The 17966-nt window shown below is 41.7% G+C and overlaps 1 protein-coding gene across 2 annotated transcripts in view; it reads right to left on the bottom strand.

Moving 5' to 3' along the window:
* The window catches only part of DACH2 (dachshund family transcription factor 2), a 415832-nt gene that overhangs the window by 190401 nt on the left and 207465 nt on the right, over positions 1–17966 (bottom strand). For both annotated transcript variants that reach the window (XM_027839863.1, XM_027839873.1), the window contains exon 2: positions 12276–12391. In XM_027839863.1, the coding sequence (XP_027695664.1) occupies positions 12276–12391 (116 nt within the window). The remainder of the gene's footprint in view (positions 1–12275; positions 12392–17966) is intronic.

Below are 17966 nucleotides of genomic sequence, written 5' to 3'. Positions count from 1 at the left end.
AGGGCCAGAGGGAAGAGTATTCAATTACATTTCCAATAGGAAAACTGACAAGTCTTCAATGGTTCTGTATTCTCACAGATAGAGGATGGAGGTTCCTTCCATTTATACAGAGGGCAGTTCAGCCCTACCTTCTCATCCTATACACCTCTTGTCCGCCCTTTAAATAGTAACTGGAGAAGAGACTGTTTCCATTAAACAAATGAGACAAATATACATGGCATCTATGATTTCTTAGGGGCTTGGTCAATAAGTCTCAGGGAGCTGCTTGAAGGACAGAGGGTAACTGACTTGGGGTTCTGAACCTCTTCTATGTCATGGCACCATTTGAGATTCTAGTGAAGTCTATGGAGCTTTTTCTCTGAATAATGTTTTAAATGCAGAAAACAATGCAGAATATATGTTAATATATTAAAAATATACAACATAAATATAAGAACATAGGATTACAAAGTTAGTGAAAATAAAGATGGGATTTTGTTCCCATCCAAGTGCACAGATGCCCTGAGATCTCTGTAGACCACAAGTTAAAAGGCCGTGCTCTTGAGGGTCATGTACTGAGAGCAGAAAAGGCTTTTGAAAGTCATCTAATCCAACACGTGCATTTTAAAGCGGAGGAAATTGAGGCCCAGAGAAGCTGCCATGAATTGGCAGCATGTGATACAGAAAGGAAGTTGGAACCTGGGTCTTCAAATGAAGTGGGATCACACTCAAAGAGAAACGGATCCCAGCCAGCTGTGCACACATTGACTCAGAAAATCACAAACTAATTATTACCTATGTTGTACTGAATTTTTTTTAATTTGTTAAACATTTCCCAATGACATTCTAAACTGGTTTCCGGGAGTTTAACTCCTCTGCCAACTCCCAACCTAGCACTCTTTCCACGGTACAGGTTGGCATGAGAACCCTCGTTTCAGGTAAGCCCAGTACTCTATGCCATACTACCACTTAAAAAACTGAATAATAGTTTCAATGTTTCATATAGTTTTAAATTATGCATTTCATTCCTCCCCCGATACTGAATAGTGTTGAACTGAGTTTCGTTCAGGGAGTTGTACTGTCTGTGTGCAGTGAAAGCACAACCTACTTAAGCTTTCTTTCAGTCAATAGTTTCAAAAAAAAAAATAGGGCATTATCCAACACAAGCTAAGGAAGAACAAGAAGGCAGAAATCATCTCAGCCAAAAAAGAATACAGCAATAACATCTAAATTCATAAACTTGAATTTGGGCTCATAAATAGAATCCTGGCCCAGAAGGGTGGCATGCAAAGTAGGGGGAGGAACTGTCAAGAGTCAAGCACATAGTAGGTACTCATGAATACCTCATGACAGCACCACAATCTAAGTCATTTATGTGGCTTCTCTAAGTTAAGTTCACTCTATTCTGAAATGGGACCTCTTTTTTTGAAGGTAGAAAAAGCAACAGATAACATACATAACCTGAGCAGGATTGCTTGGCCAGGAGGAAATTGATTCCCCTCCTATATACGGGCCACACTCACCCAAACAATGCCGACTGAACGACCGGGGGCGGAAGGACATTTGTCATCAGTGACATTTGGAAGACAGTTCATTTGAAAAGCATAGCTAATCAATCTTCAAATGAATTATTCCTGAAGAAGTTCAGCTGGTTTTTGCAATTCCCACTGAGAAAAAAAGAAACATGCCAAACACCCTTAAATGGATTCTACATTACCACCTTTTTCAACCCATTTTCCAAAGCAAGTCAACTTCATGATTCAAATCTAGTCCTGTCCAGGTCGATAAGAACACTATGATCATCCCACACTTCTAAGAAACAGGTTCACAACCTCTCAAACCATATATGTTAGCGAAATGATAAGGTGACCTTGCCTAATCTAATACTCCTGTGTAGAAACACTCTTTGAACATGTGAAAGCCTATGGAGGACTAGCATACCTTTCATTTCAGATATTCATCATAACTGAGAGCACGCTGTTCTTCCACAGTTTGTTTTATAATCTACCTGGATTTCTCAATTACATAAAATATCAACTTTTCTTAATAAAGGCTCATTTCTAATTGGAATTCTCTAAGTATGCCTCAGTACCGTGATTCTTGGCATAAAGGGTTTTTCTCATGATATTCTTAACTCTTCAAGACTAACCTACTAGCCTTCCATTTTGATAAAGAACATAAAAATGGTGAGTTTAAAACAAGTTAAAATCTTTGTCCCTCATTAGATTTGAAGACAGGAGCAATTAAACCAAACGCTTGATCATCTGTGCTTGTTAGAGGGCAGAAGGAGGGGAAGATAATGAAGTTAAGCATCATGTTAAGAGACCAAAAAATCCATTCTTGGTTTTGACACCAATATTCTCTCAAGCTGTTGCTCCCTCACACAAGAAATACAACTAGCACGTATGTAGCACTTGAACGTTTTCAAAGCACTTGACATATACTTACACCCACCTTTTCGACGCCGTTCCATCTTCGAGCTGCAAATCACTGGCCTTCCACCATCTCAGAAGAATCAGACTACAGGCGAATCAAAGGAAAATGGAAAGAGGCAACATGGAGGATTTAAGCAGACCACAGGATCAGAAGATCAGAACTCTAGAGCTTGAAAAGCCCCCAGAGGCTACCCGGTTCAACTTCCTCGTTTTACTGATGAGGATACTGAGAACCAAGGAAGTTCAGCGACTTGTCCAAAGTCACACATACGTTAACTGTCAAAGGAAGGATTTGAACCAAGGGCCTCTGACTCCAACATAAGTATCCTCTCCAGTGCACCATTTTATGGTGAAGGAAAAGAAAATAAGCCAGTCATGAGGCAAGAGCAAAGAGTAACAGATAAACATCTGATTAACATCCACAAAATATCCAGAACCTATAGCGAGGCCTCCAGTATAATGGGTAGAATCTCTATGGAAGGTTTACATCAGGATATGGAAAATAACGAGACAGGATGAGAAAACATGGAGGGGTTGTAATCTGCACTGTTGGAGGGAATATCCTCACAGGATCATTAACCCATTAAAATATTTCTATCTATTTCACACACACACACACACACACACACACAGAGGCACGACCAAATTATGAATCTCCAGTCACATTTTCTTTTCTGTCTTGCTATGATAATATGTACAGCTTTTTGTAAATTACAAAACACTACATAATATTATTTCTTATTGGGGGTAACAGAATGAGGAATGATGTCTTTAGTGTAACATGGGATTTCCAATACTCCCAAGCACCTGCAATTCTGTCAATGTGGACACCGCCTCCAATGCAAATGACTGCCCATCCTATGGGATTGGCTATATCTTCCCATAATTCCACCACAGGGCATCTTCCCAGTGTACTCAAACCCTTCCTTGAGGCCTCCTGGCAGTCTGAGGATACCAGCAGAACACATAAGCTGTCCATCAAATATCTGGCCCTCTCATCATGCAACAAACCCCTCTTCTTTTTCAATGATACATTTCTCTGATGTCGTCCCTTAGGCTGCTACCCCTGCATAATCCATTGCCCTCTGCATGAGCCATAACTTCAGTTCTTTGGAGACTCCAGTGTCCAGTGGCTCCCAGATAAACATCACCACCAGAAGAAAAATGGCATTAAAAAGATGGGCCAGTGTTTTAGGGAGACATCTGAGGTCACTAAAAGAACTGGACAATTTCCTGAAAGTAATCCAGTCTGCTTTCCTCTATTCAAAGCCATGAGCAAATGGAAAACACATCTGATACACAAGTTGCACCAAATACAGCTACCATTGCATTAGTATCTCCTTTTGGGAGGCAGAGGGGAGACATACAACATGTCATTGGTAATATTTGGTCTGGATTATTGCACTACCTGGACTGGCAAGTTTTAAAAAATAAGAACTACTATTTGGTTTTGGATATAAACTTTGTTCACCTTAACATTCCTAGATGTCAGCCAAGCATCCCAGCAACAGTTATCAACATATCAACTCTTACTTCCCTAGCTGGTAGCTTCTGTTAACTTACTCTATTTTTGTGGAGTGAAGACCCACATCTTTTTCACAGCATCCCAGGACAGCATCAAATTAGAACAATCATAACCCTAAGAATTATCACGCAGAGCAAATATTGATCCCATTTGGCTTTGGTAATTTGGGGAGCAAGTGACTGAACTGGACTCCACACAAAGAAAAGAACTGTGGCCACGCTCCTGAAGTCCTACTATTGCTCTAGCAATTTATCTTCCAGAACAGCAACTGTGATCTTACTATTCACCAGAAGATGTAATTCTATTGAATGTCAGCTGAACAGCTCAAGACACATGCTGTCATTCTTCATCTCTGACAATGATGCTGCTGACTGGATGCCTTCCCATGCACATAAATGCGGCTGATTGTATGACTTCCATGTATATAAATGCGGTTTGAAAGCTGTGGTGGAAAATGGTAATGTCTCGAAAGAGGGTCAGCAAGCATGCCTTCCCTTTGAATGCCAGCTGTGGCCTCTGCCAATGAGCTCTCTCCCTTGGCCCTCCATGGCTCACAATCTAGCACCCTTCAATTCTCATGCCTCCCATATGATCTCCTATTAGATAAATAACCCAGGGAGATGGTATTGAAGAAAAACTGGCAGCAGGTTCACACACTGAGACACTAATACATCTATAAGGTGAGACTGCCATAAAAAGGGGAAGAGGGAATGTAGGAGTAATGTGACAACAATGGGACATGGAAGAAGAAGCTTGGCCTTCACCTGATAATTCACAGCAAGGAGAAATCTTAAAAGGTTGGCTTGGGCCTGCTAAAAGGAGCCATGCCAGAGCCAGAGATCCTTCCTGAGAGGATCTCCACCCCAAAGAAGCGACCAGCTCTGGCAGGGATAAGGGAGACAGAGGCTTGGAAGAGAATTGCTTCAGACTCTGTGAACAAGAGAAGCCACAACTTTTCAAGGATAAGCAGACAAATATTCTTTTCATCACCGAATTATGGAGTTGGAAGGGCCCTCGGCAGTCATCCAACATGACCTCATGATAACATACATGGCTGGTCATCCCAGCTTCTGCTTGAACACCTCCAAGGAGGGGGAAACCAATTCTGTCTGAATCAAAATGGAATTCAGGGAAATGGAACAGCAGAGATGAAGTTAATATAACCAAGTCGACCTTTCCTAACATCCATAGGGTGTATTTATGTAGACATGCCCAAGCCTCTCTCCTGGCCTTCTTGCTCCCTTGGGAAATCTCATCCTCTCCCATGGTTTTGCTCATTTCCACAAAGGTGATGGCCAAAATGATGTATCCAGTCTTGGGGTCACTTCTTAACTTCAGTCCCACATCATCAAACGCCTGCTGGCTATCTCCTAGCTTCCCCAGGCACATCTCAAACTCATTACCGTCCCAAAACAGAAGACCTTACTTTGTCCCACAGGACCCAGGCCTTCCTCAAATTTCCATATCTCTGTTGTCATCATCCTCCCAGTCACACAGGTTTGGAACCTCAACAACCACCTTTGATTAGTCCTTCTCCTTCACCCTTTGCATAGTACCCAACCATTGCCAAAACTGGGCCAATCTCTCTCCCCAGCTCCTGCATCTGTAGACACCCTTCTTTTCCCTCACTCAAATCCACCTTAGTTCAGGCCCTCATCATCTCATGCCTGAACTATTCTACTAACTTCCTGATTGTTCTTCCTTATCCTAATATCATCACTCTCCAATACATAATCCATAAAGCTGCCACAATAACCTTCCTAAGGGACAAGTCTGACCTTGTCTTCTTTCGGCTCCAAAGTCCCTAATGGCTCTCCATTGCCAATCAGACAAACAGAAGCTTTTTGGCTTGGCATTTAAGACCCTCTGCAATCTGGTTCTCACTGACTTTTCCCAGTTTTTTTGCAACACTCCCCTTTTAAAAGCTCCAGCCACATTGGACTGAGTTTCTCAAAATTTAATATACCATCTCCTGCCTCCATGCTTGGTCAAACCTACCTCTGGAATGTAATCCCTCCTCATCCCTCCTGTCAGGAAGATGTCTTCCAGCATTTTTGCAACTCTACAGGAAATCAATTTTGCTATTTAAATAGATTACCTATCTTGCCCAGTTCTATGTCATTTATGATTTTGATAACCATGGCACACATGCCTCGTATGTCCTTATCATAACTCAAAGTTATTTGTGTACATGCCTCATCTCAGTCATGCCCCACCACCAGACTGTAAGTTCATTGAGGGTAGGGACTATAATCGCCAGTGTTAGCACTGGCCCATACAAAGAATAAGCATGGAAGTCACACGGATAACTGCTTTTAGGGAGTAGATACCATGAAGATTAGAAACACACACACGTGTAGAAAAGAGATTTGTTGGTTGGTTTTTATAAAGACTGAAAGATTTTTGCTGTAACTTTATGAGCACAGTCCTTTAGACCTTTTCCAGAAACAATATTAACATTAGTGTATATAAAGCAGAGTATCACATAGCTGATCCCCACCCCTCCCACGTCCTTGCATTCCTCTCCTCATCTCTACCTCACAAAATCCCTCCCTTACTTCATACTCGTACTTGTGTGCCACCTTATACACAAGGCCTTTACCGATTCCCCCACTTTCCCACCCATTAAGTAGTAAATGCTCTCTCACTTGAAGTTATTTCATCTTATTTGGTACATTATTTCTATCTCCTTATCCATGTCCATGTTTGATTCCTACAAGTAAAAGAGAAGCTCCTTAAGGGAAGAAACTGTGTCATTTTCTTTTATCCTCAACACCTTAAAAGTAGTAACATAAACACAATAAATGCTTATTGAACCAAACTGTTAAACAATCAATTGCCTTGGAAAGTGCTTGTTTTTGAAATGCAGAAAGGAGGACCAGAATCTCTCTCTGAATTTGAGGGTGGAAACTGTTCACTTGAAAAGCCTATCAACAAGCAAACAGGTGTTTGCACATAAGCTATAGCATAAAGATTCTCTCACCAGCACACAATAAAAACAACAGATTTGTAAACACCAGAGAGAGGAAAGGCACATGGAGGATGATGTCAAGGTGGTCTTCTGACTTTTCTAATGGGATCTAAATCTAAATCTAAATCGACCAAGTCTCCTGTGGAATCACCAGGACCCAAAAGAACTACTCAACTCTAAGTCCAGGCAACATTTCTTAGAAAGGCAAGAACTGAGCCTGACCAATGAACTATTTTTGAATGCTTGGCTATTCTCCGACATCACAGCAACTGCAGAGTAGACTTCCTACTAGCCCACAAGGTCTTTACAGCCAACAGCTCACTTTGGAGGCTACTATTTGGATGGCTCTTTATGTCCCCCCGCATTTCTATGATGAGAATTGACCATTTTCACCATGCTCAAAGGTTTATACAAAGTGCTTTGTATACAGGCTCTCATTTGAGCTTCAGAATAATAAGCTTTTCACAGATAGCTATGATTATCATTCCTGTTTCATAAATGTGGAAAGTGAGATCCCCTAGCACAGGGGCAGGGAACCTGCAGCCTCGAGGCCACAGGTAAACCCGCTAGGTCCTCAAGTGTGGCCTTCTGACTGAGTCCAAATTTTACAGAACAAATCGTTTTATCAAGTGGATAAACTATTCAATCCCACAAACAATGATTAATGTGGGCTATGTGAAGAAGTAGTGTGGCATACAGTGGAAAGAGCCTGAGCCTCTGACTCATGAAGATCCGGGTTCATAACTTTCATCTGAAAGATACTGGATATGTGACTGGGTGAGTCATTTAACTTGACGGTGACTCCAGATAACTGTCTGAAGTTCAAAGGTGCTGACCTGCATTGGGAGAGCGAGTTCTTCACTAGGAGTTCCCTACAATGATAATAACACAAGTCTGGCAGAAATAAAAAACGTGCAAAACAACAAATGTGGATTTGTTGTGGAATACAAAGCTGGGACCAGGTGGACGGGATGGGATGGGGTGGGGGGACAGAGACAGACAACTCTTGTCTTCAAGGAGTCTGCAGTCTATGTTAAAAATTATGAATCTGATTTGGCTCCAACACATCGGTGTTCTCTAGGATTGGAGCTTAAGCCACTCCATCTCGACTCTCAAAAGGGCAATCAACTCTCTCTGGAATGGCATCTCATTTGGCTCCTCAACAGACACTACCACCAAATGTTCACCCTCAATCGTAAGGAAACTCAGTTTGAGAACACTTGGAAGCCTTATCTGTCTGTCTTCTGAAAGGAATGTCATGAAGACCACGACACTACAGGAACAGTGGGGATGGAAAGGGTACTCCAGTCAGAAAGGTTCTGAATTTCGTTCTGAGGTAAAGTCCCATCTCCCTCCTAGCTCTAAAGCTAGTATTATACCATCCTAAGGTCACTGTCTCAAATGTGCCCATCTCAGATATATTTTAAAGCCACCTAACAAGATGCCTGTTAGCACTTTATTGCTTGCTCCCCTCCAATGCACACACAGGTCGTGTAAGACACATTTGCCCCCATAATCATTACCCAATCCCTTCCTGGAAATACTTGGGAACTGATATTGGTAGGGCCAGTATCTTGATGTAGAACCTCTCCGTGGGCCCTGCAGAAGTCTACAGGTCTTTGGAAGGAGGGGGGTGGGGAAAGAGAGGAACAGATGCTTGACGCTGTTTTTTCCTGTTCTCCCAATGTTCCAAGGTACCATTGGAAGCCTGCGATTGTTAATATCCTTTACACCTTTAATAGAAAATAGTAAGAAAAGCACTTTGCTCTGCAGGGTTCCCTTGACAATTCCTACTTCCAGTGCATTTTGTTTAATAAGTATATAGAATTTTTTTTGGATTAGCCTAACTACATGCTTTAGCTTAATGGGTTATTTCAGTAACAGCAATCTACTGTATCACAATAAAATAAAATGGTGACAGGCCAGCTTATCCTCCATCAGGCACACGGTACACAGGAAAGCTTGGTGGTGCTATTTAAATATGCTTCTCCTCCCCAGGGAAGGTACGTAGCCATACAGGGCATTTGTTAAAGAGGTAAACCAGAAGTTTCGGCAGAACTGTGGGATTTCATTTACTGATTGGTACAAGGGAAAGGAGGGTAGAGCAGAACGGATGGGGGATGGAGGTGGGAAAAGTGGAAATCTGTCTTCCAATAACCAAATAGATTTGGCTTCTGCGTATGTGATTTGTATAAAAGAGCTCTTATTCTGGGCTGGTTTGGGGCCCGACCAGATGGAATGTAGGGCATCATGGGATATGTCATTTATCACTGTGACAGTGCGTAGGCAGCGGTGATCCTCTCACAACGGGGGTGGGGGTGAGGGGAGCTAGTGCTGCAAATGTGGAGTGGCATTACAGCCGGACTAGTGGAGTTTGGCAACAATTGGACAGATTCTCATTAACTTAATCATATTAATTTATTAGCCATATATATCAAAGTAATTCACTCAAGAATTGTCACAAGGAACAATTTATAACTGTTAACAATCCCCACAGGAGAGAAGGATGGCAGCTATCCTGAAGAATGGCTTTATCCTTGCTGGAAAGAAAAACCATAATCAGATCTTGGAATGTCAATGGTCATCAGCTGGTTCTTCTCCCACCATCCTTCCCTGCAACTCAATCACAGAGGATAAAACTTACCGTGAGAGCAATAATAATAGCAGTTAGAGCTCATACTCATTTGGCACTTTAAGGCTTGCAAAGCATTTTATGATGGCTGATAATCTGGAAATACATTTGTCCTTCAAAATCTATTAGATTATTGCAAGGAAATCTTGTCTTCTACACACTAAAGTCTGATGTCTCTGTTTTAAGGTCCAGTCTAACCATGGTGAGTTCATACGTGATCCTGCAGGCTGACAGCATCCAAAAAGCATGATTCTTGTGAGATTTTGAAACCAATCAAATGTATTTCTTTTCTGAGGTCACAGTTCCTCCAGTCTCCACCTTGGTTGATCCAGAAAACAAAATGGACAATAAGCCATGTAAAAGGCAAGCCATGTTATGATGGAACTCATTGAGCAGAAATCTGCTGACAGCAAAGGAGGAGGAGTGGGGAATTTAGGTGAAACTATAATTTACATGGGAAGAGGCACTGATGGGATGGGCCCCTTGAACAAGATCGGCAGCACATGACTTGAAATGCCTCAGATACAACTACTACAATCAAAGGAGTTCCTGTTATCACAATGATCTCTTTAGACTTTTTCCTTGGTAAGACAAAGTTGAAATTCCAGTTTAAAAATTATTCCCACAGCAAACTGAAAACCAGTAGTAATGTGGGCAGAGCCTGGACCATGCTCAACCAATTGACTCTTACTGGGCATTCAAGAAGTGATAGGGAGTTAAGGAAGATGTGCAGAGGTATCCAATGACCCACTGCTGATGAATATCAAATGAGGAACTTAACTACTCACTGCTACCTGGACACTGTCCACAAAAACAACTGGTTAAAGTCAACCCTCACCTTGGTCTGGTTTTTTGGTTTTGGTTTTTCCCCCTCAAATGGTACCATCTTTTACTTCTGTATATTCATGAAGTAGTGGCCTATGACCTCTACTGCCCTCTCATGAACAAAGAGATGAACTGGACAGTTACACAAAATGCACAATGGACTGATGGTGATTCCAATGAAGGTACTAGACTGACTAACCTCCCAGACACACAGTTAGTGGATTAGATAGACATATGTTGGCTCCATTACAGTGTCGTAGAAGGTAGCTGACCGTCTTGACCGTTTTACCATAATACTTAGAGAAAATTCCAGCATTTAAAAAAACCCTGCTACTTTTCGAGGGAAATTGCATGGAGTAAACACTAAAGGAACTTAAATCTCAAGTACGTATTACCTCCCTTTACGGCTTCAGCTGAAATTTCTCTCTGGTCAAATTATACATGTCTCTGTGACGTACCTTTCTGATATGAATTAATGAAAAATCAGAATATATATGTACATGTAAATGATGTTTTGTTCCTTTCTACGAATAGGACAAAAAGCTAGAGATGTTTCACAATAGGGTTCCTATGGGGCCTGCTTTAATGAATAAATGTTCATTATTTATAATTTGTATTTTGCTTGTATGCAGACGGGGCTGCTCAGGTGACGTTTTAAATACCTAATTTTTTCCCATAAGTACTTTAAAAATTCCTGGAATTCTTATTTATACTTTTAATTTTATGGCACCTGCCCTTTCATAGGTAGTACATTAGATTTCCATTAAAATCCCAAGCCTGACATGAAGGTGACACTGGGTTTTTGTACTGACTCTGGCAAAGCCAAGCAAGCTCAGAAGCCTTTGCCTCTAGGCCTGGTAATAGAGGGACTGGACATCTGTTGGCTGAGTATGGGCAGAGCTCAGCCCAGGAAGGATGGTCACCACAGCAGCTCTCAAGCACCATCTACTAAGGCAGAATGTCATCGGGCTGGACATTGGGAAAGGGAGAGTGCACACCAACAATTATTACAGATACATGAAGTACTGAACAAGTAATGGCTGCAAAATCCAGTTAGCTCTTGTGTGATGAACACAAATTCTGAATTAGTCGAGTACGAATTACATGAGACTTCACTGGATAAAGACAATTACTGGGGAGGTTGGATGGCCCTTTGGTGGAGTTGTCACATAACGCCATTCTTGTTAGAATGGGCTCTGTTAGGTGGCCTTGGAGGTCCCTTTCTCTACGAGTTATTTTGTTATCAAGGTAGTATAGCAAAATGCTGAGTTATTTTGTCACGAAGGCAGGATGACAGCTATTATCTACCGGGGTGGCCCTCCCCTATTGATGCTACCGTCCCTTTTCTTGACAGTATAAGAACCACAATGCATCATTACGTATTATGACCACATGCATTTTTTTCCTTACCTTTCCTCATCACGAGCACTCTTCTGGCTAGGATGGATATGATTAGGCATTCCAAACATACACCTCATTGCTTTCATGACCCACATATATATATTCCTTCACCCCATAGAAACAAAGAGACAGTTACTTGATCACACAGCTGAAATGTGAAGCTGCATACTACAGGAGATTTTAAGACAATGATCCATATAGCCAGTGTTTCTCCCCTCTCAGTCCCCTTCACCACCACCCCCTTCCCCAACTCAGCTCCCACCAAAGTATTTAATGGGATTTCCTATAAGGAAATGACAATTAATAAAGAACTGAATTGCCAATACATTAGATTTTAGTCACTGCAGCAACACAACAGTTTTCATGAATACTCAAAAAAATTCAATAATGTAACCTCTACTAAAGCTTGGAAAGCCCTGAAGGACAAAGCATTTAGATCAATATTAGTTTATTTCAACTGCAGTTCAGGAGAAGAATCACGGCTGATCATCTGATGGATTTTCTTACCTGTTGGTGAGATAAGTCCTGGCGATATCAGGCCTGGGACGCCATGAGGCAGAAGGCGTGCATTTTCTTGGATGGCCACTCCCAGGGAACGTTTGGGGGGTCTTCCAGGCCTCGAACTGTGAAAACACAATAAAGAAGGCAGTTCAGAACACATTCTCTCTTTCAGTAACACCTTTACCCACTCTGATAGCCTTTGAAATCATGCTTAATTGCTGAGTCTGATAGGATTTTCTATTTAAAAAAAGGAAAACATTTTCAGCCATTACAAAAGAAACCCTTTTCAGAAGAAAGATGTTCCTCATTATGGCAAACACTGATGCCATCAGAGCACAATTTCCAGGTCAGCTTATGGGAACAGATAAGCATCGTGCAACATGGATAACTAGGGGAGATAACTCTAGCTATAAACCCAAAGTTAACCACCCCTAGAAGACTACCTGGTGACTTTTGAATGAATGCTAATCAGGAAGACGAGAGAGATTTCAGAAGACAGGATCTACATGACACTTTAGGTCTTTCCTCATCGTCCCAAAGATCAATGGTAGGAAATTGCATCTGTCCAGCAGACAGATGCTGGGCAGAATTTGCCACAATACTGAGAGCCAATGATGAACAACAGACTGCCTCCGAATTTTTTTTTTAAATTTCTACTAGCACCTCAGCAATCAGACTGAAGAGCAGTACCCTTGGTTGGAGTAGCAGCTGCAATATAAGTCATGAGCTTTTCAAATCTTGGTTCCCTTTGCTCACAGCATGATTGGTGTTCTTGACTGCTGTCTAAGGGTTACCTGAACCCATCAAATTGAGACACCCTTCATCCTAGTCTAAACAGCTTATGAAGTGCAGGCACAAATTGTAATCCCTAATGTAGCTAAGTAAAAGGTTTTGTATCTGCTGCATCCATCCACTGTTCTAACGCAGCTGGCGTACCTGACACGTCATTTGGGAGTTGTCACCACAATGAGGAGATTTATAAGTCATATAACATTAGAATCAAGTTGTTTTGATGCCACCAAACAGACAGAAAATATGACTTTCTAATGTTTGCAAAGATATTGCTGTTGCTTTTTGGTAGGAAGGCATTTTGCAAAGCTGAATAATAGGGCCTGTGACAAAACACTGTGCAATAGCATATTAAATAACCCGCTGCAAGAAATGTATGGGGTTCAGATGGAGAACATTTCCAAAAATGACTTAAGTTAAAGCTCACTCGATCAACTTTGCAGCCACAAAGCTCTCCATCAATGTGAGACAAACTCTGCTTTTCAATGAAGACAACTTCCAGCAACCTTCCACAGAGGTACCATTACCCAGTTCATTTTTCATATGCTATGCTAGTGTTATTTTCTTTCATTGTACATCAATATTGTGCATCAATCCAACACAAAAGATTCAGGTGTGGATGGGTTTTTTCTATTTATGTCTACAATTCTATCCACCAGTTCCCCTCCCTTCCTTGTATATTTGACTTTGGGATTGTGAGAAAGCCAAACCTCCCTTTGGAAATTACCTTAAATCAACTTTGGATATATTTTATACTTAATTTTCTATATCTATATTGCTTCCCTCCCCCCCCCAAGAAAATATAAGCTCCTTCAGGGAAAAGGGTGTTTTATTTTTGCCTTTGTATCCTTACCACTTAGCACAGTGCTTGGCACATAGTAGGGAAAGAGGAATAAACATGTATATAGCGCCTACTATATGCCAGGCACTGCGCTAAGTGCTTTACAAATATCTCATCTGAGCCTCATAACAACCCTGAGAGTCGCAGGTACTTTTATTATCCTCATTTTACAGTTGAGGAAACTGAGGCACACAGTAAAACGTCTTGCTCAGGGTCACAGGGTCACACACCAAATGGATGTCTATGGTTAGATTTGAACTCAAGGCTTCCTAACTCCAGGCCCAATGCTCTCCCTACTGCACCACCTAGATGCCTCTAAAGTAGGCATTTACTAACTAGTTAGTGAATGAATGGATGGTAATTTATCTTCCCGGTTTCTGGGCTTGGCAGGATGCTGAGTTCTTGACTCTTTCTGAAGCGCACTTTCCAAGACCTATCCCAGCGTGGCCATTATCCTAACATAAAATGTTCTAAGGAGTTTTGGGGTCAACCTTCTTTCTGGCCACACTGTCTCTATGACAGAAACTCTTTGGCGCTATGTCCTCACCAGTGCAAAGGCTCTCCCGTAGTCCTGCTTCCATGAACTAAGCCGCTACATGTTCCCTTTACTTCCACATGAAGTGGGAGTTCAACATGCTCGGTACCAAAATTTTGGGCGTATCCCAAAGTTGGGAAGCACTGCTATCCTAATAGGCCCCAGAGCCTAGGAAGCGTCAAGCAGACCACAGAAGCTTTCACCTAGGGACTACACCTTCTGTTCTCAAAGGTTATTGATGGTTTCTACTACCATATCTGGATTACAGAATGAGTAATTGCTAAACAGTAATTCACTAATAGACCTTCCTCTTCACCTCCTCCTCCCAATAATTAATCAATTGACTTGAAGTTTGAAATGTGTAAACCTGGGATCTCTTTATAAGGTGCGAATCTCTTTGAATCTTGGCTTGGGCGTGTGCCTAAAATAACACTCAGTTCATTAATGAGCTCATACCAGGGGCATTCAGCCCCTGGAGAGAGAAGCAAGTTTCTCCCTCTCTCCCCTTCCCTGAATCAGCTGCAGGGAGTATGAACACTTATGGGCTGGCAGAGAACATGCTCTATGGACTCTTTAAAGGCATGGATACTCACAGCCCAGCAGAGAACTACATAACTACAGAAAACTTTGTGGAACCTCCTAAAAGAGAGAAATGGACCGGTGCTGGGCCATAGGAGGGACCCTACGGCCACCCATGTTCCCTACACATGTGCTGCTGTACCTTTGGACTTTAAGTAGGAGCCTAATCTCCCCAGGACTTTTTGTTCAGGTGGAGAGTACGCCCCAGGCTCGAAGGAAATGCTTTGGGTCAACTGTTTTCATGATACCACCTAAGCAAATGCCTTCTTCTAAAAACCACTTACTGACAATCCACAGGAAGCCCTCCAGTGGTGGCTCATTAGAAAGCCCAGCCCCTGGGAGTTATCCCTAAGACCCTGGGGAAGAATTATTCAGCAATCAACCTGGAACCCAGCCAGTCAAAGCAAGAAGGAAGTAGAGAAATGGCTGCAGAGGGAATGCTACCTGTCTATTACATATCTGCATATAATATGGCACGTTCAAATTAATTTTACTGTTATGAAAACTTTAAGTTAGTCCTTAAGAGGATATTATTCTCTTAGAGGAAAAGGACTGAGTTCTTGATCCCTCTCCTTAACCAGAAGAAAGTCTTGGAATCTTTAAAAGGTCAGAAGACTGGGACTCCCTGTCAGTGACCATGACCATAACGGTGGCCTGAGGACAAGCCAGAGCAGCAAGCAAAGTCAGTTTTAGGACTCTGTAAGAGTACCAATCCTTGGAACCTAGCAGAGACTGATACCTAAGCGGAACTTCAGGAGGAAAAGACTCTGATGCTCCCCCCACCAACGCAGATCACAACCTACGACTTCCATTGATGGTCTTCAAGGGTTTGTCTCCGAGTCTGGCTGACATACTGATACCCAGTACATTAGTGGACACATACTCAACGCCCTTCCACCTTGGTGGGGCCTTCTAGGTCCTACGTTGCTGTGGCACACCCTTCAGGAGCCTAGGATCACACTCGGTCACTAAAGCACCAATACCAATGTTCCTCCTCCTGAGGAAACTCTCAAACAGTGTGCTGCTTCCAAACTCCCTAAACCCCAGGTCAGTTGCTATACTTCTTCCTGCAGAGCACATACACTCAATGCTCAAGGAAGAATCTGGAGAAAGTTGAGAAAGTGGTAAATGATCCTGTCCCAGCATCTGTATCGGAAAGAAGTTTACTAGAAACAGATCAAAATTTACATATTAATCAAGACAAATAAACATGTGGTGATTTAACGAGTAAACTGTTATTTGGATGACAATTTAATCAGCACAGGTTGAAAGGGCCATCACTGCAGCATCCTGTTTCTGCTAAAATATTGACTGAATTACTGATTTCAGTAATGCTTTATTTTACAGGGCACAAATAACCATGTAATTACTCTTTAATTGAATGGTAATTGCTTGTTGGCAATTATTTGTTAAGTTTTCAGTTTAATTACAAGGTCATTTGTGCTCTGTAAAATGAAGAGATGTCTTTTTTTTTTCTTTTTAAAGTTATCTGCCCAAATGGCTGCATGAGCATGGAAAAAGAAAGTTATACAAGGCGCAAGGTAAAGAGCCCCATAATAATACTGAGCCTGGCACAAAACAGTTCAGACCAATTCGACTGCTTCAGCTTTTGCAGAGTTACCATTAGATAGCACATTCTGAAGACAAATGGAGAGATGCTATACCACAGGAGCTTGATTTCCTCTGGGGTCCAGACCACCATTTAATACAATCTACCTGGATGGTTTACTTTCATTCAATGTGCTTTAGAGGTACTGAAATAGTAACACAACCTCCTGGGACTAAAAAATAAACCAACTCAAAATATATTTCAGTAGTCTCTTCATATTTCTGCAACAGAAGTGGATTACCACCACTGCATTATCTCAGTAGCCCATAAACTCCGTTGAGTTGACAGTCATTAAATAACAGAGGGAAGTATGTCTTCTAATGTCAATGAGCAATGACACAGTCTGTGATATACCTATTCCACTTGGTGACAGATGAGGGATACCACACTTTGATGGTTAAGATTTGGAAATTTCATGTCCACACTTTTTATTGTGTCCTTGACCATTTATGAATCAGGGAGGTGAAGAGTTTGTTGTTTCAAAAAAAAAAAAAAGAGAGATAGCCACTAAATAAATCAATGATCGATTTCCCAAGCCTTCCAGCCATTTAATCTAAAACATAACGGTCAACATTTGATTTAGGAAGGAATCACACATAATGCCATTTTCTTCAAAGGCACTGGGTCTTATTACACTTAACAGGAAAATTTCCTCTGACTTTGGGAAGGAGGGAGTACATTGCTGGCAATGTGGGTGTCGCAGAAAGGATGTTAGCAGCTATTTGGCCAACCCAGAACAGCTGGATCCCTGGACCAACAAACACTGGCTTTTCTTGTCCATCAATGGTATTTGAAATCCCTTAGGTCAACCCCTGACATGGTACCTCTTAGTTTTCATTATGGAGATTGTGAAAGTGAGACCTTGGAAAGTCTGATTTATCTACTTGTAAAACTGCTACTGAGTGGCAGTGTACTGGAGGGCTGGCCTTGAATGCAGGAAACCATGTGCTCAATTCCCACCGACATATCAGCTGTGTGATCATAGGCAAATCCGTCAGCCTCTCAGGGCCACAGACAGATGAGGTACATATCTCCATCAGTGGACTGAGTTACTACCTACCAAGTAACAAGCATTTATTAGATGTCTACTATGTTCCAGGCACTGTGGAAAGCACTGGGAATAGAAGTATAAAGAATGAAACTGTACTCATAAGGAGAGAGATAACAAGTACATATATAAATATAGAGAACATATGGGAAAAAAAGAATAAATATAAATAAATACAAAATAGTTTCTCACAACCTCCAGACATGCACTGTTTGACTCTAGGCAAATCACTTCACATCTCTTAGCCTCAGTTTCTTCATCTGTAAAATAGGGAGAATAATAGCACCCACCTCCCA

Source organism: Vombatus ursinus, unplaced genomic scaffold (assembly GCF_900497805.2).
Source record: "Vombatus ursinus unplaced genomic scaffold, bare-nosed wombat genome assembly UNPS02004691.1, whole genome shotgun sequence".
Taxonomy (NCBI): Eukaryota; Metazoa; Chordata; class Mammalia; order Diprotodontia; family Vombatidae; genus Vombatus; species Vombatus ursinus.
Note: the sequence above shows the minus strand (reverse complement) of the source record. Positions and strands in the feature narration are given on the sequence as shown.